This window comes from Lolium rigidum, chromosome 2 (assembly GCF_022539505.1).
Source record: "Lolium rigidum isolate FL_2022 chromosome 2, APGP_CSIRO_Lrig_0.1, whole genome shotgun sequence".
Taxonomy (NCBI): domain Eukaryota; kingdom Viridiplantae; phylum Streptophyta; class Magnoliopsida; order Poales; family Poaceae; genus Lolium; species Lolium rigidum.
The window spans coordinates 197973280-197995571 of record NC_061509.1 but is presented as its reverse complement, the minus strand read 5'-3'; the positions used below and the strand labels follow the sequence as shown (position 1 = coordinate 197995571).

The 22292-nt window shown below is 40.0% G+C and overlaps 1 protein-coding gene across 1 annotated transcript; it reads left to right on the top strand.

Moving 5' to 3' along the window:
- Positions 1 to 19234: 19234 nt before the first annotated feature.
- LOC124692803 (sugar transport protein MST1-like) lies at positions 19235 to 21966 on the top strand. Its single transcript, XM_047226236.1, has 3 exons — positions 19235 to 19400; positions 20368 to 20687; positions 20785 to 21966. The coding sequence occupies exons 1-3, from the start codon at positions 19265 to 19267 to the stop codon at positions 21865 to 21867; spliced, it is 1539 nt and encodes a 512-aa protein (XP_047082192.1). The 5' UTR covers positions 19235 to 19264; the 3' UTR covers positions 21868 to 21966.
- The last annotated feature ends 326 nt before the right edge of the window (positions 21967 to 22292 follow it).

Genomic DNA, 22292 nt, shown 5'->3' with positions numbered 1-22292 from the left:
ATTCTGCCTTTTATTTCGCATTGCCTGTTTTGCTATGTTCGATGGATTTTTTTGTTCCATTAACTTTCAGCAATGTCCAGAATTGTTAAGAATGATTATGCCACCTCTGAATTTATGAATTTTCAATTATGCACTAACCCTCTAATGAGTTTGTTTTGAGTTTGGTGTGGAGGAAGTTTTCAAGGGTCAAGAGAGGAGGATGATACAATATGATCAACAAGAGTGAAAAGTCTAAGCTTGGGGATGCCCCCATGGTTCATCCCTGCATATTTTAAGAAGACTCAAGCATCTAAGCTTGGGGATGCCCCATCGACAACTTATCAGGTCACCTCTAGTGAAACTATATTTTTATTCCGTCACATCTTATGTGCTTTATTTGGAGCGTCTGTTTGTTTTTGTTTTTGTTTGAATAAAATCGGATCCTAGCATTCCTTGTTTGGGAGAAAGACACGCTCCGCTGTTTCGTATGAACACATATGTTCTTAGCTTTATTCTTAACTAGCATGAGGACCCTCGCAAATGCGAGGGCATCATCTTTAGTATCATTGGAATGATGAGCATTATCTGTGTGTTGAAATTGACCTAGAACTACATTTATAGATCCATGGGCATTCACATTATGTAACATAAATAATCCATTTTACAACCACCATTTTTTTGTTGAATGTCTATGTCTAAATATGTAAGTCTTACAAAGCAATATTATGTTTCTAAATGCGACATTTCTTAGATTTTGTAATTTTTTGCTATTTATGTATGTACAGTCACTTTTAAACTGTCAGAACATACATACTAAATGTTTTAATATAGATAATTATACTTTTAAGAGTTTGTAAGGGTGTTATTTTATTATGTTAGTGCGGAACTTTAGAGACTATGTATGGCTAGATGAATCGTCTAGAAAGGAGCTAGGCTATCTGCCTCTTTGAACATGTAATCCCCCACACAAGAAATATCCTATCAACCCTTTTCCTTTTCTTGCAAGAATATGCTTGACATCTCATTCTGGTTCCCTTAAATTTCATCAACTTAAGACACTCAAGTCAAAGGAGGAACCAACCTATCTTCCAAGTGTATGTTAGCAATGTTAGGTTGCTGTGTTCTTCGCGACACTTTCCCAAGGGTTGAGATGCTATCATTGGTAACAATGGCACATTGGCTCTACCAGAGAATTGATGTTCTTATATGGATCAAATTATATCGTGCATTAATCCATGAACCTATGTTTCCGTGGCTTGGTTTTTTATCTATTGTTTGGAAAAATTGAAAATCTACCTTGTGAGCAGTGTATCCATGTCCGTCGTACGTCATGTGACCTACCAGTCCTACTTTTTGAATTCAGCATCTCACATGATTTAGTAAAAGCTTGTGAGCTTAATTTATATTTTCCATGTTATGTTTTTAATATTTATTGATTGATTGATATTCATATATATATATTCATGTAAAATGATTTTGTTTTATACCCTATTCAAATCCCTTTTTATCTTATCTTTTCGGTTATATGGCAAATTTGGCTACCTATCTGCCAGCACTGTATCGCTCATCAGGTCAATGTCCAAAAATTATACAGTCTTACTCTTTAAAGTCAAATTCGTATAATTTTTTTAAACTCAGGAAAGTTAATATAACTTCTACAGTTTGTGTTTTTGTATGATTATGCATTAGGTAATATTCACACATATATTTATTTTTTCTTGCCCATTTTCCTTGGTAGTTCGACAGATTTAATCTACCTTCTAGGGGTTTCTCCTACCATATTTCTTAAATATGTAGCAGGTCTTCGACATTTCTGTCCCGTCCACTTTACCACCATCGATCTTAGAGACCTACTTCCTCCGTTTGAAAATAAGTGTCATAGATTTGTCTAAATTCATATTTATCTGCATAGTAAAACATGTCTAGATATATATATAAATCTACCTAAATCTGCGACATGTATTTCCAAACGGAGGGAGTTGTATCGATCAACTTTCGAGTTTTTTGACTGATTATCTTGCATTTGTCTACATTTGGAAGATTATTTTATAGCCGATTGGGTTGCGGTATATTAATTTATCGCAAATAGCTTCGCATTCGGCTCACGTGCATCTAGAGGAGTGCTATTCAAATTTAAATCGTATCGATCATCTTAACAGTTTTTTTTTACCGATAGGCTTGCAGTGTATTTCTCACACGTACGCCTGTATTCAGCAGCCTTTTTTATGACCAATTGGCTTGAAGTATATTTATTGCAATTAGCTCTGTATTCGCGCAACTGGCAACTGATTTTCAGTTAAATCTAGATATAAGTTATAAATCATAATGCATCGGTCAGAGTTTTCTAAAAATAACACTCGATACAATTTTTCTAGGACACGCGCTTATGTTATGGTACTTGAGGCATTGGCAATTATTTTCCAAATATTTTTTTGTGTGTAACTGATTTAGGGAGAGAGAGATTAAATAACCTTATGTCAAGGAGAGATATTTACAGGATATGCTAACCGCTACATTTGGAAGATTATTTTATAGCCGATTGGGTTGCGGTATATTAATTTATCGCAAATAGCTTCGCATTCGGCTCACGTGCATCTAGAGGAGTGCTATTCAAATTTAAATCGTATCGATCATCTTAACAGTTTTTTTTACCGATAGGCTTGCAGTGTATTTCTCACACGTACGCCTGTATTCAGCAGCCTTTTTTATGACCAATTGGCTTGAAGTATATTTATTGCAATTAGCTCTGTATTCGCGCAACTGGCAACTGATTTTCAGTTAAATCTAGATATAAGTTATAAATCATAATGCATCGGTCAGAGTTTTCTAAAAATAACACTCGATACAATTTTTCTAGGACACGCGCTTATGTTATGGTACTTGAGGCATTGGCAATTATTTTCCAAATATTTTTTTGTGTGTAACTGATTTAGGGAGAGAGAGATTAAATAACCTTATGTCAAGGAGAGATATTTACAGGATATGCTAACCGCGTATGGGAAGTTGGATTCACGGACTTCTCCCCAGAAAAAAAAAGATTCCTGAGATACTTATAGGGATATGCTAACACCAGATCCGATCCCGGAAAGAAAAACGTGTTGTAGATGGACTCTGTTTCCTTAGACTGCACAGATAAAATAGGTATTTGAAAGAAACAATTGTACGTTGGCCAATACTCTTATTTCCTTACCATGTACACACGCTCGTGTTGTGTATGCCCGGAACGTGACAATATTTATGTAACATCTAATGATTTTAAATCTCAGCCATTAAAATTAAGATCAATGAAGTATATAATTTAAGGCTATGTGGATTAACCTGGTGTCTCCGTTAAAACCTTTTATTTTGCTTTTAGTATATAATAACTAGCACAGCGGCCCTCGCAAATGCGAGGGTGTTATCTTTAATAATTTTTTAAAAAGTATTAGTAATTTTGAAGTTCCATGGATATCATCATTTGGTTGGAGTTATCCTTATTTCAATTTTTTATGGTTTTAAATATAGCCTGACATTTATAGCTCAATTTTGAATTCACTTGCTTGTTTTTTCTTCAAAATCTATGAAATAAGTTTTGTTCATCAAGAAGCACCTCTTTGTCCTTTTAGTCCAAAATTTAAATTTCACTGATAGAAAAGGTTGGACTTAACCCAAAAAAAATTGTACTTTTTGCAAATTAAAAATTTCTACATTTTTGAAAATTAAAAATTTCTACTTTTTGTAAATATTATCTATTAAAAATAACTAACTTCAGAATTTACCTTTAAATTATTTGAGTGAAATTAGTTTCAATTTATCATTATATTTTGAGCTTGCAAATACTTTATTGTGCACTGAACTAAGCAAAATGTCAAAAAAAAATGATGAAATTTGGTAGAAAATTTCAACCCTATTTTATCCACATTCATGAAACACTGATTCGCCAATAGCCAGACAACCTCTTGGTAGGAGTTATTAAAAATCTACATCATTGTCCTACATACTTATGTAGCTTTACTCTAGCTCCATTTACCCCCAAACCACTTTAGAAGTCTGGTTGATAATGTAGAACCTAGTACCTCCCAGTTGGTGTGTTCATCTCTAGTAGTGTGTCACACTTATTGAGTCCTCGATATATGAGCACCCGTATTTTTATTTGTTTCCGGTATAGATATCTCTGTGTGTATTTGATGTTATGACGGCAAGCAAACCCTCTGTGTGCACAAATTAAGCCGATGTACTCATGTACATATCAACATATTAAGTAGATTAATTTATTTTTATTTACAAATGAATAATTAGATGATGTATAACCAACTTGATCAACCGAAATTACATATATATGTATTGTATTTGTTGTTTCTGTGTTATCTTATTTTGCACTCTCTTTTTTAATCCGAAGAAGATCAACACTTCACTTTTGTTAAACTGTGATTGGCCTTTTGTGGTGAACAAAATTATGGAAGAGATGGACTTGATTCCAACGACTTCAGTGTACGCAGGAGCAATTATTGTCGCCGGCCGGGGCCGGATATCATCGCATTATCTTGGTGATTATTTTCCAGTATTTGTAACTAACAAATCTCATCCGTATTGGGCCTAGGTAGTTACATGACTTTTCTCTTCTTCCTATACGTCCTGGAAGTTATTGAAGCGCACGTTGCCCGGTAAGTTTTTTCTTTGATACGTGGATCTAAAGTCTCAATATGTTTGCCCGTTGCTCGTTTCTTGGTAGCTTTTTTCTTCTTTGACACGCAAATGTAAAGCCTCAATGTGTTTACCTTGGTGTACACTTTTGATTTAGCGTAACGTGTTACATGGATTCTGAATCTAAGTTACGTAATTTCTCATTAAATCCTAAGCGTAGATTACATATCTAACAGTCAAAACAATTCTAATGATGTGGATTAACGTAGTGTCTCTATTTTATATCTCCGTATTTTGCTTTTAGTATATAATAGATAGATGTTCATGGCGAAGGTTGAACCTGCTTCGTTCATTGTTATATGGTTGGAAACATAAAATGCTGCATGTGGTAATTGGTATAATGTCTTGAATAATTTGATACTTGGCAATTGTTGTGCTCATATAGATCATGTTTAAGCTCTTGCATCATGTACTTTTCACCTATTAATGAAGAACTACATAGAGCTTGTTAAATTTGGTTTGCATGATTAGTTTCTCTAGAGTCTAGATATTTTCTGGTTAAGGTGTTTGAACAACAAGGAGACGATATAAAGTCTTATAATGCTTGCAATATGTTCATATGTAAACTTTGCTGTACCGTTTTATACTTGAGTTTGCTTCAAACAACCTTGCTAGCCTAGCCTTGTATTGAGAGGAATTCTTCTCGTGCATCCAAATCCTTGAGCCAAAAACTATGCCATTTGTGTCCACCATACCTACCTACTACATGATATTTCTCTGGCATTCCAAAGTAAATTACTTGAGTGCTACCTTTAAAATTCTATCCTTTGTCTTTGCAATATATAGCTCATGGGAAAATAGCCTTAAAAACTATTGTGGTAAAGAATATGTATTTATGTATCTTATTTCTTAATAAGTTGCTTGTTGAGCGGTAACCACGTTTCTGGGGACGCCATCAACTATTACCTTTGTTGAATATCATGTGAGTTGCTATGCATGTTCGTGTTGTCTGAAGTAAGGGTGATTTTCATGATCAAATGGTTTGAGTATGCATATTGTTAGAGAAGAGCATTGGGCCGCTAACTAAAGCCATGATCCATGGTGAAAGTTTCAGTTTGGACAATTAATCCTCAATCTCTTATGAGAATATTAATTGTTGTTGAATGCTTATGCATTAAAGAGGAGTTCATTATCTGTTGTCTATGTTGTCCCGGTATGGATGTCTAAGTTGAGAATAATCAAAAAGCGAGAAATCCAATGCGAACTTTCTCCTTAGACCTTTGTACAGGCAGCATAGAGGTACCCCTTTGTGACACTTGGTTGAAAGATATGTTATGCAATGATAATCCATGTTAATCCAAGCTAATTAGGACAAGGTGCGGGCACTATTGGTATACTATGCATGAGGCTTGCAACTTATAGGATGTCTTATACATAACACATATGATTTATAACTACCGTTGACAAAATTGTTTCTATGTTTTTAAAAATGAAAAGCTCTAGCACAAAAACAGTAATCCATGCTTCCCTCTGCGAAGGGCCTATCTTTTACTTTATTGTTGAGTCAGTTCACCTACTTCTTTCTATCTTAGAAGCAAACACTTGTGTGAACTGTGTGCATTGATTCTTACATGTTTACCTATTGCACTTGTTATATTACTTTGTGTTGACATACATCCATGAGATATACATGTTGAAGTTGAAAGCATCTGCTGAAACTTATATCTTCTTTGTGTTGCTTCAAAGCTTTCTACTAAGAATTTATTGCTTTATGAGTAACTCTTATGCAAGTCTTATTGATGCTTGTCTTCAAAGTACTATTCATGAAAAGTCTTTGCTATATGATTCATTTGTTTATTCATTGTCTTTGACATTGCTTCGAATCGCTGCATTCATCTCATATGCTTTACAATAGTATTGATCACGATTATGATAGCATGTCACTTCAGAAATTATCCTTGTTATCGTTTACCTACTCGAGGGCGAGTAGGAACTAAGCTTGGGGATGCTTGATACGTCTCAAACGTATCTATAATTTCTCATGTTCCATGCTACTTTTATGATGATACTCACATGTTTTATACACATTTCATGTCATTATTATGCATTTTCTGGCACTAACCTATTGACGAGATGCCGAAGAGCCGATTGCTGTTGTCTCGCTGTTTTTGGTTTCAGAAATCCTACAAAGGAAATATTCTCGGAATTGGACGAAATCAACGCCCAGGGTCTTATTTTTCCACGAAGCTTCCAGAAGACCGAAAGGGAAACGAAGTGGGGCGACGAGGCCCCGTACCCATAGGCCGGCGCGGCCAGAGGGGGGCCCGCGCCGCCCTATGGTGTGGGCCCCTCGTCAGCCCTCCGACTCCGCCCTTCCACCTACTTAAAGCCTTCGTCGCGAAAACCCCAGTACCAAGAGCCACGATACGGAAAACCTTCCAGAGATGCCGCCGCCGCCAATCCCATCTCGGGGGATTCAGGAGATCGCCTCCGGCACCCTGCCGGAGTGGGGAATCATCTCCCGGAGGTCTCTTCATCACCATGATCGCCTCCGGATCGATGTGTGAGTAGTTCACCCTGGACTATGGGTCCATAGCAGTAGCTAGATGGTTGTCTTCTCCTCATTGTGCTATCATGTTAGATCTTGTGAGCTGCCTATCATGATCAAGATCATCTATTTGTAATGCTACATGTTGTGTTTGTTGGGATCCGATGAATATGGAATACTATGTCAAGTTCATTATCAATCTATCATATATGTGTTGTTTATGTTCTTGCATGCTCTCCGTTGCTAGTAGAGGCTCTGGCCAAGTTGATACTTGTAACTCCAAGAGGGCGTATTTATGCTCGATAGTGAGTTCATGCCTCCATTGAATCTGGGACAGTGACAGAAAGTTCTAAGGTTGTGGATGTGCTTTTGCCACTAGGGATAAAACATCAATGCTTTGTCTAAGGATATTTGTGTTGATTACATTACACACCATACTTAATGCAATTGTTTGTTGTTTGCAACTTAATACTGGAAGGGGTTCGGATGATAACCTGAAGGTGGACTTTTTAGGCATAGATGCATGCTGGATAGCGGTCTATGTACTTTGTCGTAATGCCCTGATTAAATCTCATAGTAGTCATCGTGATATATGTATGTGCATTGTTATGCCTTCTTTATTTGTCAATTACCCAACTGTAATTTGTTCACCCAACATGCTATTTATCTTATGGGAGAGACGCCACTAGTGAACTGTGGACCCCGGTCCATTCTTTACATCTGAAATACAATCTACTACAATTCTTGTTCTTTACTGTTCTTCGCAAACAAACATCATTTTCCACACTATACATTTAATCCTTTGTTTACAGCAAGCCGGCGAGATTGACAACCTCACTGTTACGTTGGGGAAAAGTACTTTGATTGTGTTGTGCAGGTTCCACGTTGGCGCCGGAATCCCTGGTGTTGCGCCGCACTACACTCCGCCACCAACAACCTTCACGTGTTCCTTGACTCCTACTGGTTCGATAACCTTGGTTTCTTACTGAGGGAAAACTTGTCGCTGTACACATCACACCTTCCTCTTGGGGTTCCCAACGGACGTGTGTCTTACACGCCATCAATAGCAGAGAACAATGATTGCAGTAGATTGTATTTCAGATGTAAAAGAATGGACCGGGGTCCACAGTTCACTAGTGGTGTCTCTCCAATAAGATAAATAGCATGTTGGGTGAACAAATTACAGTTTGAGCAATTGACAAATAGAGAGGGCATAACAATACACATACATATCATGATGACTACTATGAGATTTACTTAGGGCATTACGACAAAGAACATAGACCGCTATCCAGCATGCATCTATGCCTAAAAGTCCACCTTCGGGTTAGCATCCGCACCCCTTCCGATATTAAATTGCAAACAACAGACAATTGCATTAAGTACCGTGCGTAATGTAAACAATACAAATATCCTTAGACAAAGCATTGATGTTTTATCCCTAGTGGCAACAACACATCCACAACCTTAGAACTTTCTGTCACTGTCCCAGCATTCAATGGAGGCATGAACCCACTATCGAGCATAAATGCTCCCTCTTGGAGTCACAAGTATCAACTTGGCCAAAGCCTCTACTAGCAACGGAGAGCATGCAAGATCATAAACAACACATATATGATAGATCGATAATCAACTTGACATAGTATTCCATATTCATCGGATCCCAACAAACACAACATGTAGCATTACAATAAGATGATCTTGATCATGATAGGCAGCTCACAAGATCTAAACATGATAGCATAAGAGGAGAATACAACCATCTAGCTACTGCTATGGACCCATAGTCCAAGGATGAACTACTCACGCATCAGTCCGGAGGCGGGCATGGTGATGTAGAGCCCTCCGGTGATGATTCCCCTCTCCGGCAGGGTGCCGGAGGCGATCTTCAGACCCCCGAGGTAGGGTTGACGGCGGTGGCGTCTCAGTAACTTTTCTCGTATCGTGGCTCTCGGTACTAGGGTTTTTGCGACGGAAGGATTATATAGGCGAAGGGGCAGAGTCGGCGGACGCTCGAGGGGCCCACCCCATAAGGCGGCGCGGCCAGGGGTGGGGCCGCGCCCCCCTATGGTGTGGCCGCCTCGTCGCCCCTCTCCGTCTCCTCTTCGGTTTTCTGGAAGGCTCTGTGGAAAATAAGACCGTGGGCTTTTGTTTCGTCCAATTCCGAGAATATTTCCTGTGTAGGATTTCTGAAACCAAAAACAGCAGAAAACGAGAACCGGCGCTTCGGCATCTTGTTAATAGGTTAGTGCCGGAAAATGCATCAAAATGATATAAAGTGTATATAAAACATGTGAGTATTGTCATAAAACTAGCATGGAACATAAGAAATTATAGATACGTTTGAGACGTATCACGGGGCATTAGGATCTGTTGTATGCTGATGCGCAGAAGTAGGTACTGTTAGATGTGTTGCATTTGTAGATGTATTGCTTTTAGCCTTTTTCCTCCGTACTTTCTTCAATTGCACAAACTCAGCCTTCATCTCCCTAATGTGTCTGCGAGCAATAGCTGCTGCTTGTTCAGTTTCACTGCCCAGTTTAGCAACCTGTACAAATGATGAACATAAATTTGCATAACGCAACTTTTGCCTCGACTGTTCCGGCATCATCTCATCCAACGCAGGACCAGTAGGCATTGTGACACTTTCAACTGCAAGTTGAGTCCACCTCTTGGTGATGTACCTCTCTGGTATCCTATCAATGCCTATGTGTGTGAACACCTTTAACACATGACAGCAAAGCAAACCATCGCGCTGAAACTTGCAGCAGTCACAGTTGTAGCTGTTTTCACCACTTGCATTTACCATGTAACTTCTTTCCCCGTATGGATAACACATCTCATTGTTAGGAACCAAGTAGTACATGTTTGGGGCAAAAACCTGCACATTGTACCTACCAATGAGTTCAAACTCGACTTTGAATCTGTGGTAGATATCCCTTGTATAAACTGAAAGTGCATGCTTCTCAATCGGGAAAGTGGTTTGTGGCACTACCTCAAGCTGGTCTGTCCTGTAGTCATTGTTCCCCTCAACTCCTAAAATTTTCCGCTGAATTTTCTCATATTGCTGCACAAAATGCTTAATTGAGTTGTGAGGATGAATATACCGCTTCAGCATAGCGTTGAACCCCTCACTTCTCTGAGTTGACTGCAAGAAGGGGAAGAAGCGATCCTTGAAGTAACATGGAACCCATGTGTGGGAATTTTTATTTAACCAAGCAAATGTTTCATTTTCTGACAATTCCCACTTAAGAACCATTTCTTGCCAACAGGCTTCAAACTCTTCTACAGTCCAACTCTCATCAACACATGAGTTGAATTCCACAGCCAAACCTGGACGCCTTCCTAAGAAAGAACCAAGTTTCTCATTAGCTTTCTTCATTATATGCCAGCGACAGTTTCGATGCTAGGTTTCTGGGAAAATAGCTTGTATCGCAGACCTCATAGCCCAGTCCTGATCTGTGATTATGTTCGACGGCTGCCTGCCATGCATTGCTTTAAGGAAAGTGCGGAAAAGCCACTCAAAACTTTCTTGTTTTTCATCTCGAATCAAACCACAACCCAGCATGAATGACTGTCCATGTCTGTTTATCCTGACGAAGGGGGCAAAAGGCATGCTGAAGCGATTTGTCAAGAAAGTTGTGTCAAAAGACACGCAATCATGATAGGATTCTTCATAAGCTTTCCTCGCAACACTGTCGACCCAGAATATGTGTTCAACTCTGCTCTCATCATCTAACGAGAAATCATAGAAGAAATCTGGATCTTTCTGCTTCAAGTCCTTGAAATAGTCAAGTGTCTCACTTATGTCATATTCCTTGTTCTCACTCCTGAATTCTGACCTCAAGTTTGATATTGTCTTAGGGCCATATGGGAAAAAAGCATCTTCACCATAAAATTCAGACATAATCTCCATCATGCGCCCTGCCATTTTTTTTGCAAATGAAAAATCGAGCAAAATTTCAGTTAACCTATGATACATGTAACAAACCTTCCTTAATAGCAATAGGGAATCTACTTTTTTGTGTTTTAGGCAATACATACTTTTTCTACATCTGCCATGCAACTAATTGAGACGCTCTTATTTTGTTCAGGTCACTTTTTCAAAATAGGTTCATAAATGGAAGACATACATTTTGCAACCACTGGGTAAGGTATGTTTTTTGCTCCATCAGCATGCTTTAACTAGCAAAAATCATATAAACCAAACCCAACCAAATTGCATCCTACTACTGCACACACTTCTTACTAATTTGAACACTTGTGAAGCAATAAGTTGCACACTAATTTTGACTTACATTTTTCCTAAACTTGTTTCATAAAGATGCTCAAGTAGCGAACTCATATTAACCAAAATTGGTTTGCCAAAAGATAACTAAGTTGGATCCTAAGCATGTATACTTTGGATTGACTTTAACTTAAGCATGTTCTTTTTTGGTAACCCAAGTCTATTAATCCAAGTTTGTTGATTCAGTAAAGCAACTTAAGCAAATTTGCTAATCCAAGTTGGTTGACTAAGGAACACAAGTTAGGTGCAAACATACAAACTAAGTTGTTTTGCAGTTTTTATATTTCAAGAGGTGCATTTCTACTACTTCAAAACAATTCTTCCAAAATGCTGACCACTTTTTAGAAACATGAAATGGGAAAGAAAAAATGGTTTGGTTTATGGTCAAACCTGTTTGCAAATTGCAATTGTGTAGGCATCTTAGGAACTCTCTCTCATCCGGTGGAATACTCTCGTGTGATCTCAAGTATTTTGTGAGGGATGGCTTGTCAACCATGGCGTGGTTATGCTCTCGCAATAAAATAGGTCACCTCCCACTTGTTGTTTATTAGCTTCACAAACATTCTAGCACGACAACTCGTCTGCTTGATAGTTTCTCTCTTGCGCTTAACCGCTAATCTACTAGAACTTCTTTTTGATGGTCCAACTTCGTTATCTTCATCATGTCCTTCTGAATTTTCTTCATCCATCTGTACTGGGCTCACTTCTTCAATAATGTTCATCCTTTTCCTCTGCAACTCTTCATCTGTTTTAGGTTTCCGGAACTTGTTGCATACAAACTTCTGCTTCTCTAGTGTGCCTGTATGTCTGTTCCTTTGGGATGTGTGAGACTTAACTGAGAAACCCAATTTCGCTGCATAGCATTATAATGTACTCTTGCTGCTTCGACAGTATCAAACCGCATACCAAGAAATGGTTCTGTTGGGGTGGAAAGAACTTCATGCATGCCAGCTATGTCATCTTCACCATCTTCAAACTCTGGATAAGTGGTAGATTCTGTAGGCATTGTAGTAGTCGGGATGCTGTTGTTCCCAACATTGTGTGAAGCTGAATTGTTATGCGGGCCTCTATTACTGTGGTCATTTGAACCACCACCAACTTCCTGCTCGCTGCCTATTGGGTCTGGAGATTCTTCAACCATCTCAGGTGGCGGAGCTTGAGTGCAAAAAGGAGGATCCATGTCAATGTCATCATCTTCTGTTGGACTGGCATTCAGATCGATTCCTGACATCTGTTAACATGAAAAAGCTCGTTACTTTTTTTGTATCAAACCAACTAAATGAACAACTACTTCAAACCTAGCATGTTTGGGTTTCTCATGTTATGTTGGGCCTATCATGTTTTCGTTGCCAGAAGCAGCTTATATACAAAGACCTGGAACTACCTAAATATTCTGATTTTCATTTTTTAAAGTTGCCTTTTTTATTTGTTTATTTTCCAAACTGACAAGTTCATTTTTGCATTTTAACTATGCAGGTTTTAATCAAAATGATCAAGTAGTGCTAAAGAGGCATCAGCATATCAAATGCCAGAAAGGGAAAATCATTCTGCAGCTGTATCGCTACGCCTTTTATGTTTCGGAGAAAACAAGAACACATATAATTGGATTATGTGGAATGTTGTTTTCCGAATCGCCACTGCTAGTTGGCAGTTTTATATTTCCCCTGACCAAGAACTGGTGTTTTTGCCTACCTTTTGTCCTTCTTTTTTCTGCAAACCATACTATCTACTATGATGTCTACTATCTTGTTTTTACTATGATGTTACTATGCAAATGAAAACTATGGTTATATCTGTGCCACATGTATGTTTTTCTCTCTCCATTACTTGTGCCACAGTTCATCTGTTTTTAAATCAACCTAGTTTGGGGTAAAAAGTATCCCAGCATGTTGCTTTTGTAGTTTGAAATCAGCCTAGACATATAATGGAAAAGTAAAACTAGGTTATATCTGCAAGTGCTCATGAAAAGAGCACAGTTTGTTGGGTAGAACAGAAACCAACTTTCTATGTTGATTTTGTTTTTCCAAGCAATTTTTTCTATAGATTTTCATGAAAGCATAGATTTTTTCTGTATAAAAGAGAACCACACAGATTTTGTAGGGGCAGGGAAAAGGAACCAAGTTTTGCATGTTGATTTTTCTTTTGCAAGACACATATGTGCGGATGAAAAGCTAGGTCTTTTTGTACAGAAGAGAAAAACACAATTTGTATGAAAAATAAACCAAATCTGTATGTTGATTTCTATTAGCCATGTATCTGCAGTTGTTCATGCTGATGAAAAGCTATGCCTTTCTGTACAGAAGAGGAACCACACAGATCTGGGGGGAGAGGGGTTTGGTACAGATCTAGATGGTTTTCAAACCAACCAAACAATTTTGTTCATGCTGCTGAAAATAGATATGGAGGAGAATAGGGATTTGCCTTATGCTGGATGGAAAAGTAGGTGTTTTTGTTTGATGTGCAGTTCCTGTAGGAGATCTGGACGAGTTCTGGAGGAGGAAGAAGCAGATAGGGTTCTGGAGGAGGAAGGAGACGAGTTTGTATGGAGGAGGAAGAAGGAGATAGGGTTTTGGTCTGTACAGCCGTTGGAGGGTGGTGCAGATATAGCTTGGTCCTCCTTCCTTTCTTGACTTGCTTTTTCTGTGTCCTTTTTCGGGGTTTGTCTGGATGTGTGAACGTTTTGGGTCCAAATCTGTGTTTGTCTGGATGTGTAAACGTTTTGGGTCCAAATCGGATGCTGGCCCGTGCAAAAAAGCACCCGGATGCTGGGCCGGACCAACCAGCACTCGAATGCTGGGCCGGACCAACCAGCACTCGGATGCTGGCTAGCCACGTCCAAAAGCAATGTCATCTTTTTATACGAAACAAAACATAGTGCCAATTTTCAAAGGTTGACGATCTCACAAAAATACAGAGAAGTTGACGGCTCTTCTTTTTTCTCTTGCAATCTGCTTTCGAGAAGAAATCTAGGGTAAAATTTGTCGATCAAAGTTTACTTATGATAGCTTTAGTGATAGTGTTGATGTGCTACAAACCTTTGAAGTTGTAAATATAAGAGTGTTTTCACTCTTTCACTTATGTATCACTCCATGTTTTTGCATTCCTCGAATGTCCTTTCGGCCAATGGCTAGCATAGCCCGTGAGTACTCTATTGTTGAATTACGGAAAAACCTACAATAAAAGCGTCAGAACTTGATTCTGGTTGCTATATCAATTTCATTGCAAAAAAGGACAACTAGAGTATGATAAATCAACTTATGTTTTGCTTTTGTCGACCATGTAATTTTTTAAATGATGAAATGGCTCACTCATAAACCTAGAAATAACCTAGAGGTTTGGCTCCTAATGTCATATATCAACAACCTGGTATAAACTTTCTTTAAGATTGGTTTGTGGTTGCAAAGCCGTGTTGTGCTGAGCTTGTTTTATCTACTGCCAAAAAAAATTCCATACTAGTAAAGAAATTTGATTGATCACACAAAACTGTAAAATAGGCAACAATCTACATAAAAAGATTATAATACTCCATTACAGTGTTGTACAGTGGCGGAGCTTGGGCCGTTTCCATGGGAGCAAATATGGACTTATAGGACAAAATTTCAATGTTTTGGGCCAATGTTGGGGGGGGGGGGGGTGGCCCCCCCTTGAATCCTTCAGAGGTATGCTACTTGTGCCGTAAGTTTTTGTTTTTGTTGTTGTTGTTGTAGATAGCTTTCGGCAACTAGGTCGTGGAAGAGAAGGGCTCCGATACCATTAGGAGCAAGGATGTGCTGGATGGTTCGGAAAACTAGAAACTCCAAACTGTGGTATCCTAGGGACCATGTCTATGTAATGGTCAGTTTGTGCAGTTATCTTAATTCTTGGGCCATCTTGCAGAAAACAAAGACAAAAAAAAGCCTTGAAGCTAGAGCTATGAAGACCAAGATGGTGCTAACAAAAGATTACTCATGGTGGAGCTCCTGAGTCGGAGGGGTGACGAACTAAATATCGCTTTGGCTGCTTGTTATCATATTTGGTTTAATTCATTGTTTTAAGAATGCAGTAAGACTAAGACAAGTCACAATGCATAGTATCATATAAAAGTATCATGTGTATGATACTACTACATGTTATTATGTCCACGATGCATGATATCATTTACTAGTATCATAATTTTTTTATATTAATTGATTTGTAGAATCTCCATGCAGATCTATGTACAAGATGTATTTGACTTTAAAAATTTTACTATTACGTGCTATGATACGGTATCTATCTTTGATACTACAATCCTCTCTTATCTTTAATTGCACTGCCACATCGCCTTTTTTGTACTACCTATGATATTTCCATTGTGAGTAGTCTAATGGTAATTTTTATACACATGGCACTGTAAAATAAAGTAGCGGGTACTAATTTATGCTTATATTTTTCTGGTATGGCTTAGTAAAGCACTGGCGGTTTTGTTAATGGATATTATTGGTGAATTGCCAAAGAATAAATTCGAATTGAAGGTTTGTTAGAAATACTATTTTGGATAGTAGTATAAAATCTTTCACTCTGTGTAGATTTGGTTTCTGAAATTTTAGTGATTCTTAGATGGACTAAAGCACAGGGGTGCCTAGCAGTACTGAATACACTCTCCAATGTGTATAGGGTTTCGAAATCTGGAAAATATCTTTACTACTAAATGAGAGTTGGTCGTTTGACACTCAACGCACTTTGGTGGTCATCATTAAAAGAATCTTGTCCGTCCAATCTTTTAATGGTGGATCTTGTACATACGTTTCAACTTCAAACAATTGCTACTTTGTACCACTGAAGATTCCACCCACCAAAAAGGTAAGATCCAAAGCAAATTAACTAGAGAAACCCAAGAAATCAGGGATTTCATACACCGTTAATGGATATATTAACTATGCTTTCCTAACTAATCACAACGTATGCAACAAAAAATCTTATTGAAGGTGAAGTTAAATCTGGCCAATTAATTATCCTTCTTTACAAAATCTCCCCTCACGCAACGAAAAATGCAGCGCAGAAAAATCCAGGAAGGCTAACGAGGAAAAATAGGAATGAAAATTTTCTTTCCTGTTATCGCACGCCCATGACAAGAAATAAAATCTGGACACAACAATCATTCCAAAAAAAAAAAACAGGGTGCAATCTTCCAGATTGTCAACGAGAACTTACGATCGGGAGCAGCGCGTCGGAAGCATTTTCGCACGGCAGAGGCGGGTGAGACGCGTGTGGTTCGCATCGACGAGGTTGCGGCGGGTGTACACTGTTGAAGACGGTGCAACATAGGCCGTTTCGCCGAAGAGACGATCGACCTGCATCGACTACCTCAAGTGCCGGCCGAACTTTCGTCATCAAGTCATCCACGGCCGCACCCTGGTTGTCGCCCACTCTGCGCACGCCGGGTGACCGCATCACCAACGCCATCCAGACCCGCCCCGTCGACTCAATTTTCATTCCGCTCGATCTAAGCTACTTTCTATTAACCACCATGATCATTTTAGATGGAGTACTAACTAATGTTCTCTAATTACTTGAAGCCCATCATGATCGATTTGATTTCAACTGTACGTGTATCCATCTAGGATGGTCGAGAGGCCGGACCTGGCAGCACTAAAGATATCTGATATGTGATGTTCAAGCTGTCACCAGGCATGGTCCAGATCTCCAAGGCGAACGCCGTGGGTTTGCCACTTGCCTGGCATCTTCGCCGAGGTCAACAAGTTCATAGCAACATTCCAGGATATTGAACATAAGTTTGCGACTAAGCAAGAAGCGACCCGAGGTAATCCAATTCAATCCACCCGTCTCATGCTCACCATGATCGACTGAAATTCCACTCCTATGTATGCTTGGCTCAACTAAGCTCATCAATGGCAATGCATGACTCGAAGGTAGTACAAAGTATGGCCTTTACATGACTGGTAAATTCTCTTAGCCCTTCAACAATCATATACGCTAGATTTCACTTTATTTTTTCTAGACTTTTCAGATTTGCATCATTTTTTATGTGAGATGAAATATGATTTGAAAAATCAGATTTCTATCATGTTTATTAGGCACATATATCTGTAATTTTTCATGTATGTATTCAGTAATAATCTTTTTACAAAGCATTATCAGAACTAAACTATATTGTTTTGTCATGTTCTCAAGGTTAGAGTGAGAGTGGTCAGATAATGCCTTGTCAGTAGGGTTGTCCTCTTAAATATATTTAGAGATAGCATTGTTCAAGGGAAATTCAAATCGGCTCACGGGTGCATATTAACTCATTGTGTGAAAATACATTTTTAAGTGTAAATAAAATTTAAAATAATTTTTTTGCATGTATATCTAGATATTTTTTTATTGTTTTTAGAAATGCCACATAAAATGTTGTTTTCCCATGAAAACTTGTGTACGAACATAGAATGTCAGAATATACACTTAGAATTTTATTTCACAATCTTTTGACATTTTTTATTTTTTCTATAATAGGTGCATAAATTTCTATGGATACCAGAGTACTTCTAATTTTCTCAAGTTCAGTTGTTTTAGTGTATTTGTTTGGAGAAATTAATGTGCATAAATTTAAAGTTTTTAGATGTATTGTATCAACGATGTTATGAGTTTTTTTGGCCTCCATAGTTTTTAATTTAAATTAAGATATGAGTACATGCACTATCGGTTACCTAAACATCCGGAAGCGAAATTAGTGAAACAAAACTGCACTTATGACTCAAAAAGTGGAGAGTATCAAATAGCTCATGTTTTCTTATCCATCCTTATTTTACTTCCCCCTTCATTAAGCAGAAGTGCAATTTCAATTGTTAAATCTTGTTGCAACTTGCACTATTGTTTCCTCATTAACTCATTGTTAGGTTATGTAGAGTAAATTGGTTGTGGAGATCAAACACCATAACTCACATGCCCCAATAAAATATCAGGTGCTTCTTGCTTGTGTCATATCATGATAAGCATTTGTGTACTTATTGATGCTCACGTGTGATTTAGCAAATTTTAAGATGAAATCATATCATTGTGAACCTCCGAGTTTTTGCATAATATGTATCATTCATATTTCACTCGCCTGGATAACCATGATGCAAACAATGAAGATTTGAAAGTAAGCAGCGTGTTTGTCTTAAGTGAATCTATCATATTTCAGATGGTATAAAATAATGTGAGAGTCGCACCTAAGAGATTCGGTGACACAAATTACATTACTTTCAGAATGAAAACATGGATTTTTCTTCAAATCCATCTTACTTTAAAAATAGTCATCAAGATGGAGTGAAAACCATAATATTTGTCTCCATATACACACATTTGAGAAATTATTTTTTATTGATCCGTAGCAACACACAGGCACCTAACTAGTATCAGTAAGAAAGCATGTCTTTGGAAGTGCGCAATTTGCAACTTCAAACTCAATGCAGAATACAAGAAATAAAAAAAAGGGAAAACCGTTTGTCAATAGTGTGGCAAAAGTGTGGCAAATAGTTTTACTTGGGGACGTTGTTCATAGCCAATTATGTTTCTAAATTTGCCTGGCTATACTGAGTTTGAACTTCATCTTATTTAGGTATCGAACTTTAGTTTCGCATGGTACCACAACAAATTCTTCCCTAGTAGTACAATTTTTAGTAAGATCTTTTAAATCATGGAGACATCATTTTCGGATATTCTGCTTTTATGTATATGACCCCACACCAACACCTTGAACGGTCGGTTGGCGTTTGCACCTTGCTTGCAGGCACCATTATATAATGCTTATCATCCCACAACAACCTATGTTCAGACTGCTGAGTAGAGAGATACTAAGGTTACTCTAGAGCTCTGCCTAGAAGATGGCGATGTCTGAAGGAGGAGCACTTGCCGTCGGCACCGGATACGGCGGCAGTGAAATAACATTCACGGTCGTGATGAGCTGCCTCACGGCGGCCTCCAGCGGGCTCATACTTGGGTATGATATCGGAATCACAGGTAAGTTATCCCATCTACTGAATATCTATACTTTCATCCCATGTTTTCTCTTGTTGTGAACCCGTGACACATGTCCTTTCCTTGAAAAACAGAAGTTATTATCTCTATGGTGTTCGTTCTTTCCATGTCTTTCCTCCCCTTCTCGGCTTCTCCGTTTCCTTGCCTTTACTCGACTGGGTGATGATTTAGCTGCTAATTCTTTTTTTCAGAAACAGTAGTTTTGACGAAATGGCATAGTTTCCCACACCCAATTCCTGCAAGCATCGACTAATAGCAGACTAAAGGACATCCATCATGTTCAAAAAAATAAAAACAATATCCATCGAAGGACTTGTTTGTCGTGGCTGAAAATAAGTATGATTTATTTTGTTGAAAAAAGAAATCTGAACTGATGGTGACGCATAGCATGGGATAGGTATGGAAGCTCACTCTGACTAGTGTGGCGGCTTTGACCATCACAGAGCTACATGATGTTGCAATTCTTGTCCTTTTTTCCAGGTAGAAATATGCAAGATATTTTTTCTTTACTTTTTAAAATTTTCAATGATGTTTTTCCGTATCTGAGCACCAGCCTTAAGCTTAATTAAGGATGCACAGCTATATATATGTCTATAAGCTGTATGAATGACCTTCAAATCATTTTTCACCTTTATAAGTTTTAGGATATATATTTATCCAATCATCCTTCTCCCATTGACATATACTCCGTATATAAGCTGAAGACTAGAAACTGTTTGTGTTTTGCTAAAGTTATACTTTTAAATATATGCAAGTATAACCTGACTAATATGTAACAATAAGTGACTGAGATTTAGACAATTAAGAATTTGCAAAAAAAAAAGAAGTTCAGAAAAAGCTCTCGGCAAACCCTATGCTCCCTCTTGAGACGGATCCGTTTCGTGCTGTGTTGTTATCTCTGTATGAGTTGGTCATTAGATGATCAATTTTGTGCCCCCATGGATGTCAGGTGGATTGATGCAGATGGAGTCGTTCCTCGAGGCTTTCTTCCCGGAGATCGTGCGAAAAATGTCCAATGCACAGCAGGATGCGCATTGCATCTTCCAAAGCCAGGTGCTCAACGCCTTCGTCTCTTCGTTCTACCTCGCCGGCATGCTCGCCAGCCTGGTCGCCGGCCACGTAACCAGGACGTTGGGCCGGAAGAATTCGATGCTGATAGGTGGTTTGCTGTTTCTCGCCGGCGCTCTCCTCAACTCTACGGCCATGAACATCAGCATGCTCATCATCGGACGCATCCTTCTCGGAGTCGCCGTCGGCTTCACCAGATTGGTGATTAACGCGCGCGCTCTTTCATCGACTACTGCACATTATTTTGTCGATCGTAGATGGAACACAAAATAACGGGTATGTGTTTTTTTGGTTGCAGTCAGCACCCTTGTACCTGGCGGAGATATCGCCGGCGCGGTGGCGCGGGGCGTTCACGAGCACCTTCCACTTCTTCCTCAACGTGGGGTTCTTCATGGCCGATGTAGTCAACTACGGCACCAACAGCATCCCGAGGTGGGGTTGGCGCCTCTCGCTCGGCGTCGGCATCTTCCCGGCAGCGGTTATCATCGTGGGCGCGGCGCTCATTCCGGACACGCCAAACAGCCTGGTGCTGCGCGGGAGGGCCGACGAGGCCCGGGCCTCTCTGCGGCGCATCCGTGGACCGGCCGCCGACGTCGACGCGGAGCTCAAGGACATCATCCAAGCCGCGGAGGAGGACAAGAGGTACGAGTCGGGCGCGCTCCGGCGCCTCGGCCGGCGCGAGTACCGGCCACACCTGGTTATGGCCGTGGCCCTGGCGGTGTTCTTCGAGCTGACGGGCGTGACCGTGGTGTCCCTGTTCACGCCGCTCCTCTTCTACACCGTGGGGTTCACGAGCCAGAAGGCCATCCTGGGCTCCATCATCACCGACGTCGTCAGCCTCGCGTCCATCGCGGCGGCCGCGCTCGCCGTCGACCGGCACGGCCGCCGCTCTCTCTTCTTCGTGGGCGGTGTCTTCATGGTCATTTCCATGGTGGCCATGGCGTGGATCTTCGGGGAGCAGCTCGGGACGAGTAGCGGGATGCCGCGGGGCTACGCGGCGGCGGTGGTGGTGCTGGTGTGCGTGTACACCGTTGGGTTCGGCGTGTCCTGGGGGCCGCTCTCGTGGGTGGTGACCAGCGAGATGTTCCCGCTGGAGGTGAGGTCGTTGGCGCTGGGGTTGAGCGGGGCGATCGGGGGGCTGCTGTCGTTCGCGCAGTCGCAGTCGTTCGTGGAGATGCTCTGCCGGTTCAAGTACGGCACCTTCGCCTACTACGCCGGCTGGGTGGTCGTCATGACGGTGTTCGTGGCGGCGTTCTTGCCGGAGACGAAAGGCGTGCGCATCGAATCCATGGGCGCTGTGTGGGCGCAGCACTGGTACTGGAAGCGCTTCGTCAAGCCTGCAGCGCCGGCGCCGGCAAAGCAGTCCGACGGGCCAGCTTGATGCGTTGCGTACTTGCGTTTGTACACAGTTTTGTGACGCACGGCATGGTTGCACACCGTCCGGGCAAATTTCGCTCAGGCATGCGGCTTGTTTGACTCAGTATATATACACTGCATGGGGACACGCTAACCTGCCCATAAATCTTCCTATACACTGCATTGCACGACAACTACTTTTTTAAACAGGACAAAAGCCTTGCTCCATTCGATTTTAGTTAAGAAAGAAATTCGAACAAGAAGTAACAAGTGTTATATTACAGAAGGTTTTACTCCCCTGGAATTAAATTACTCATGCGCTGGCCGCTAGGCAGCCGCAGGCACCCAAAGCTGAGGGGCGAAAATGCTGAATTACGGAATGCTTTCTACGGACTGAACCTACGGAACAACGTGTTGATCGTGGACTGATGCAAAAGTACCCACCTTCTA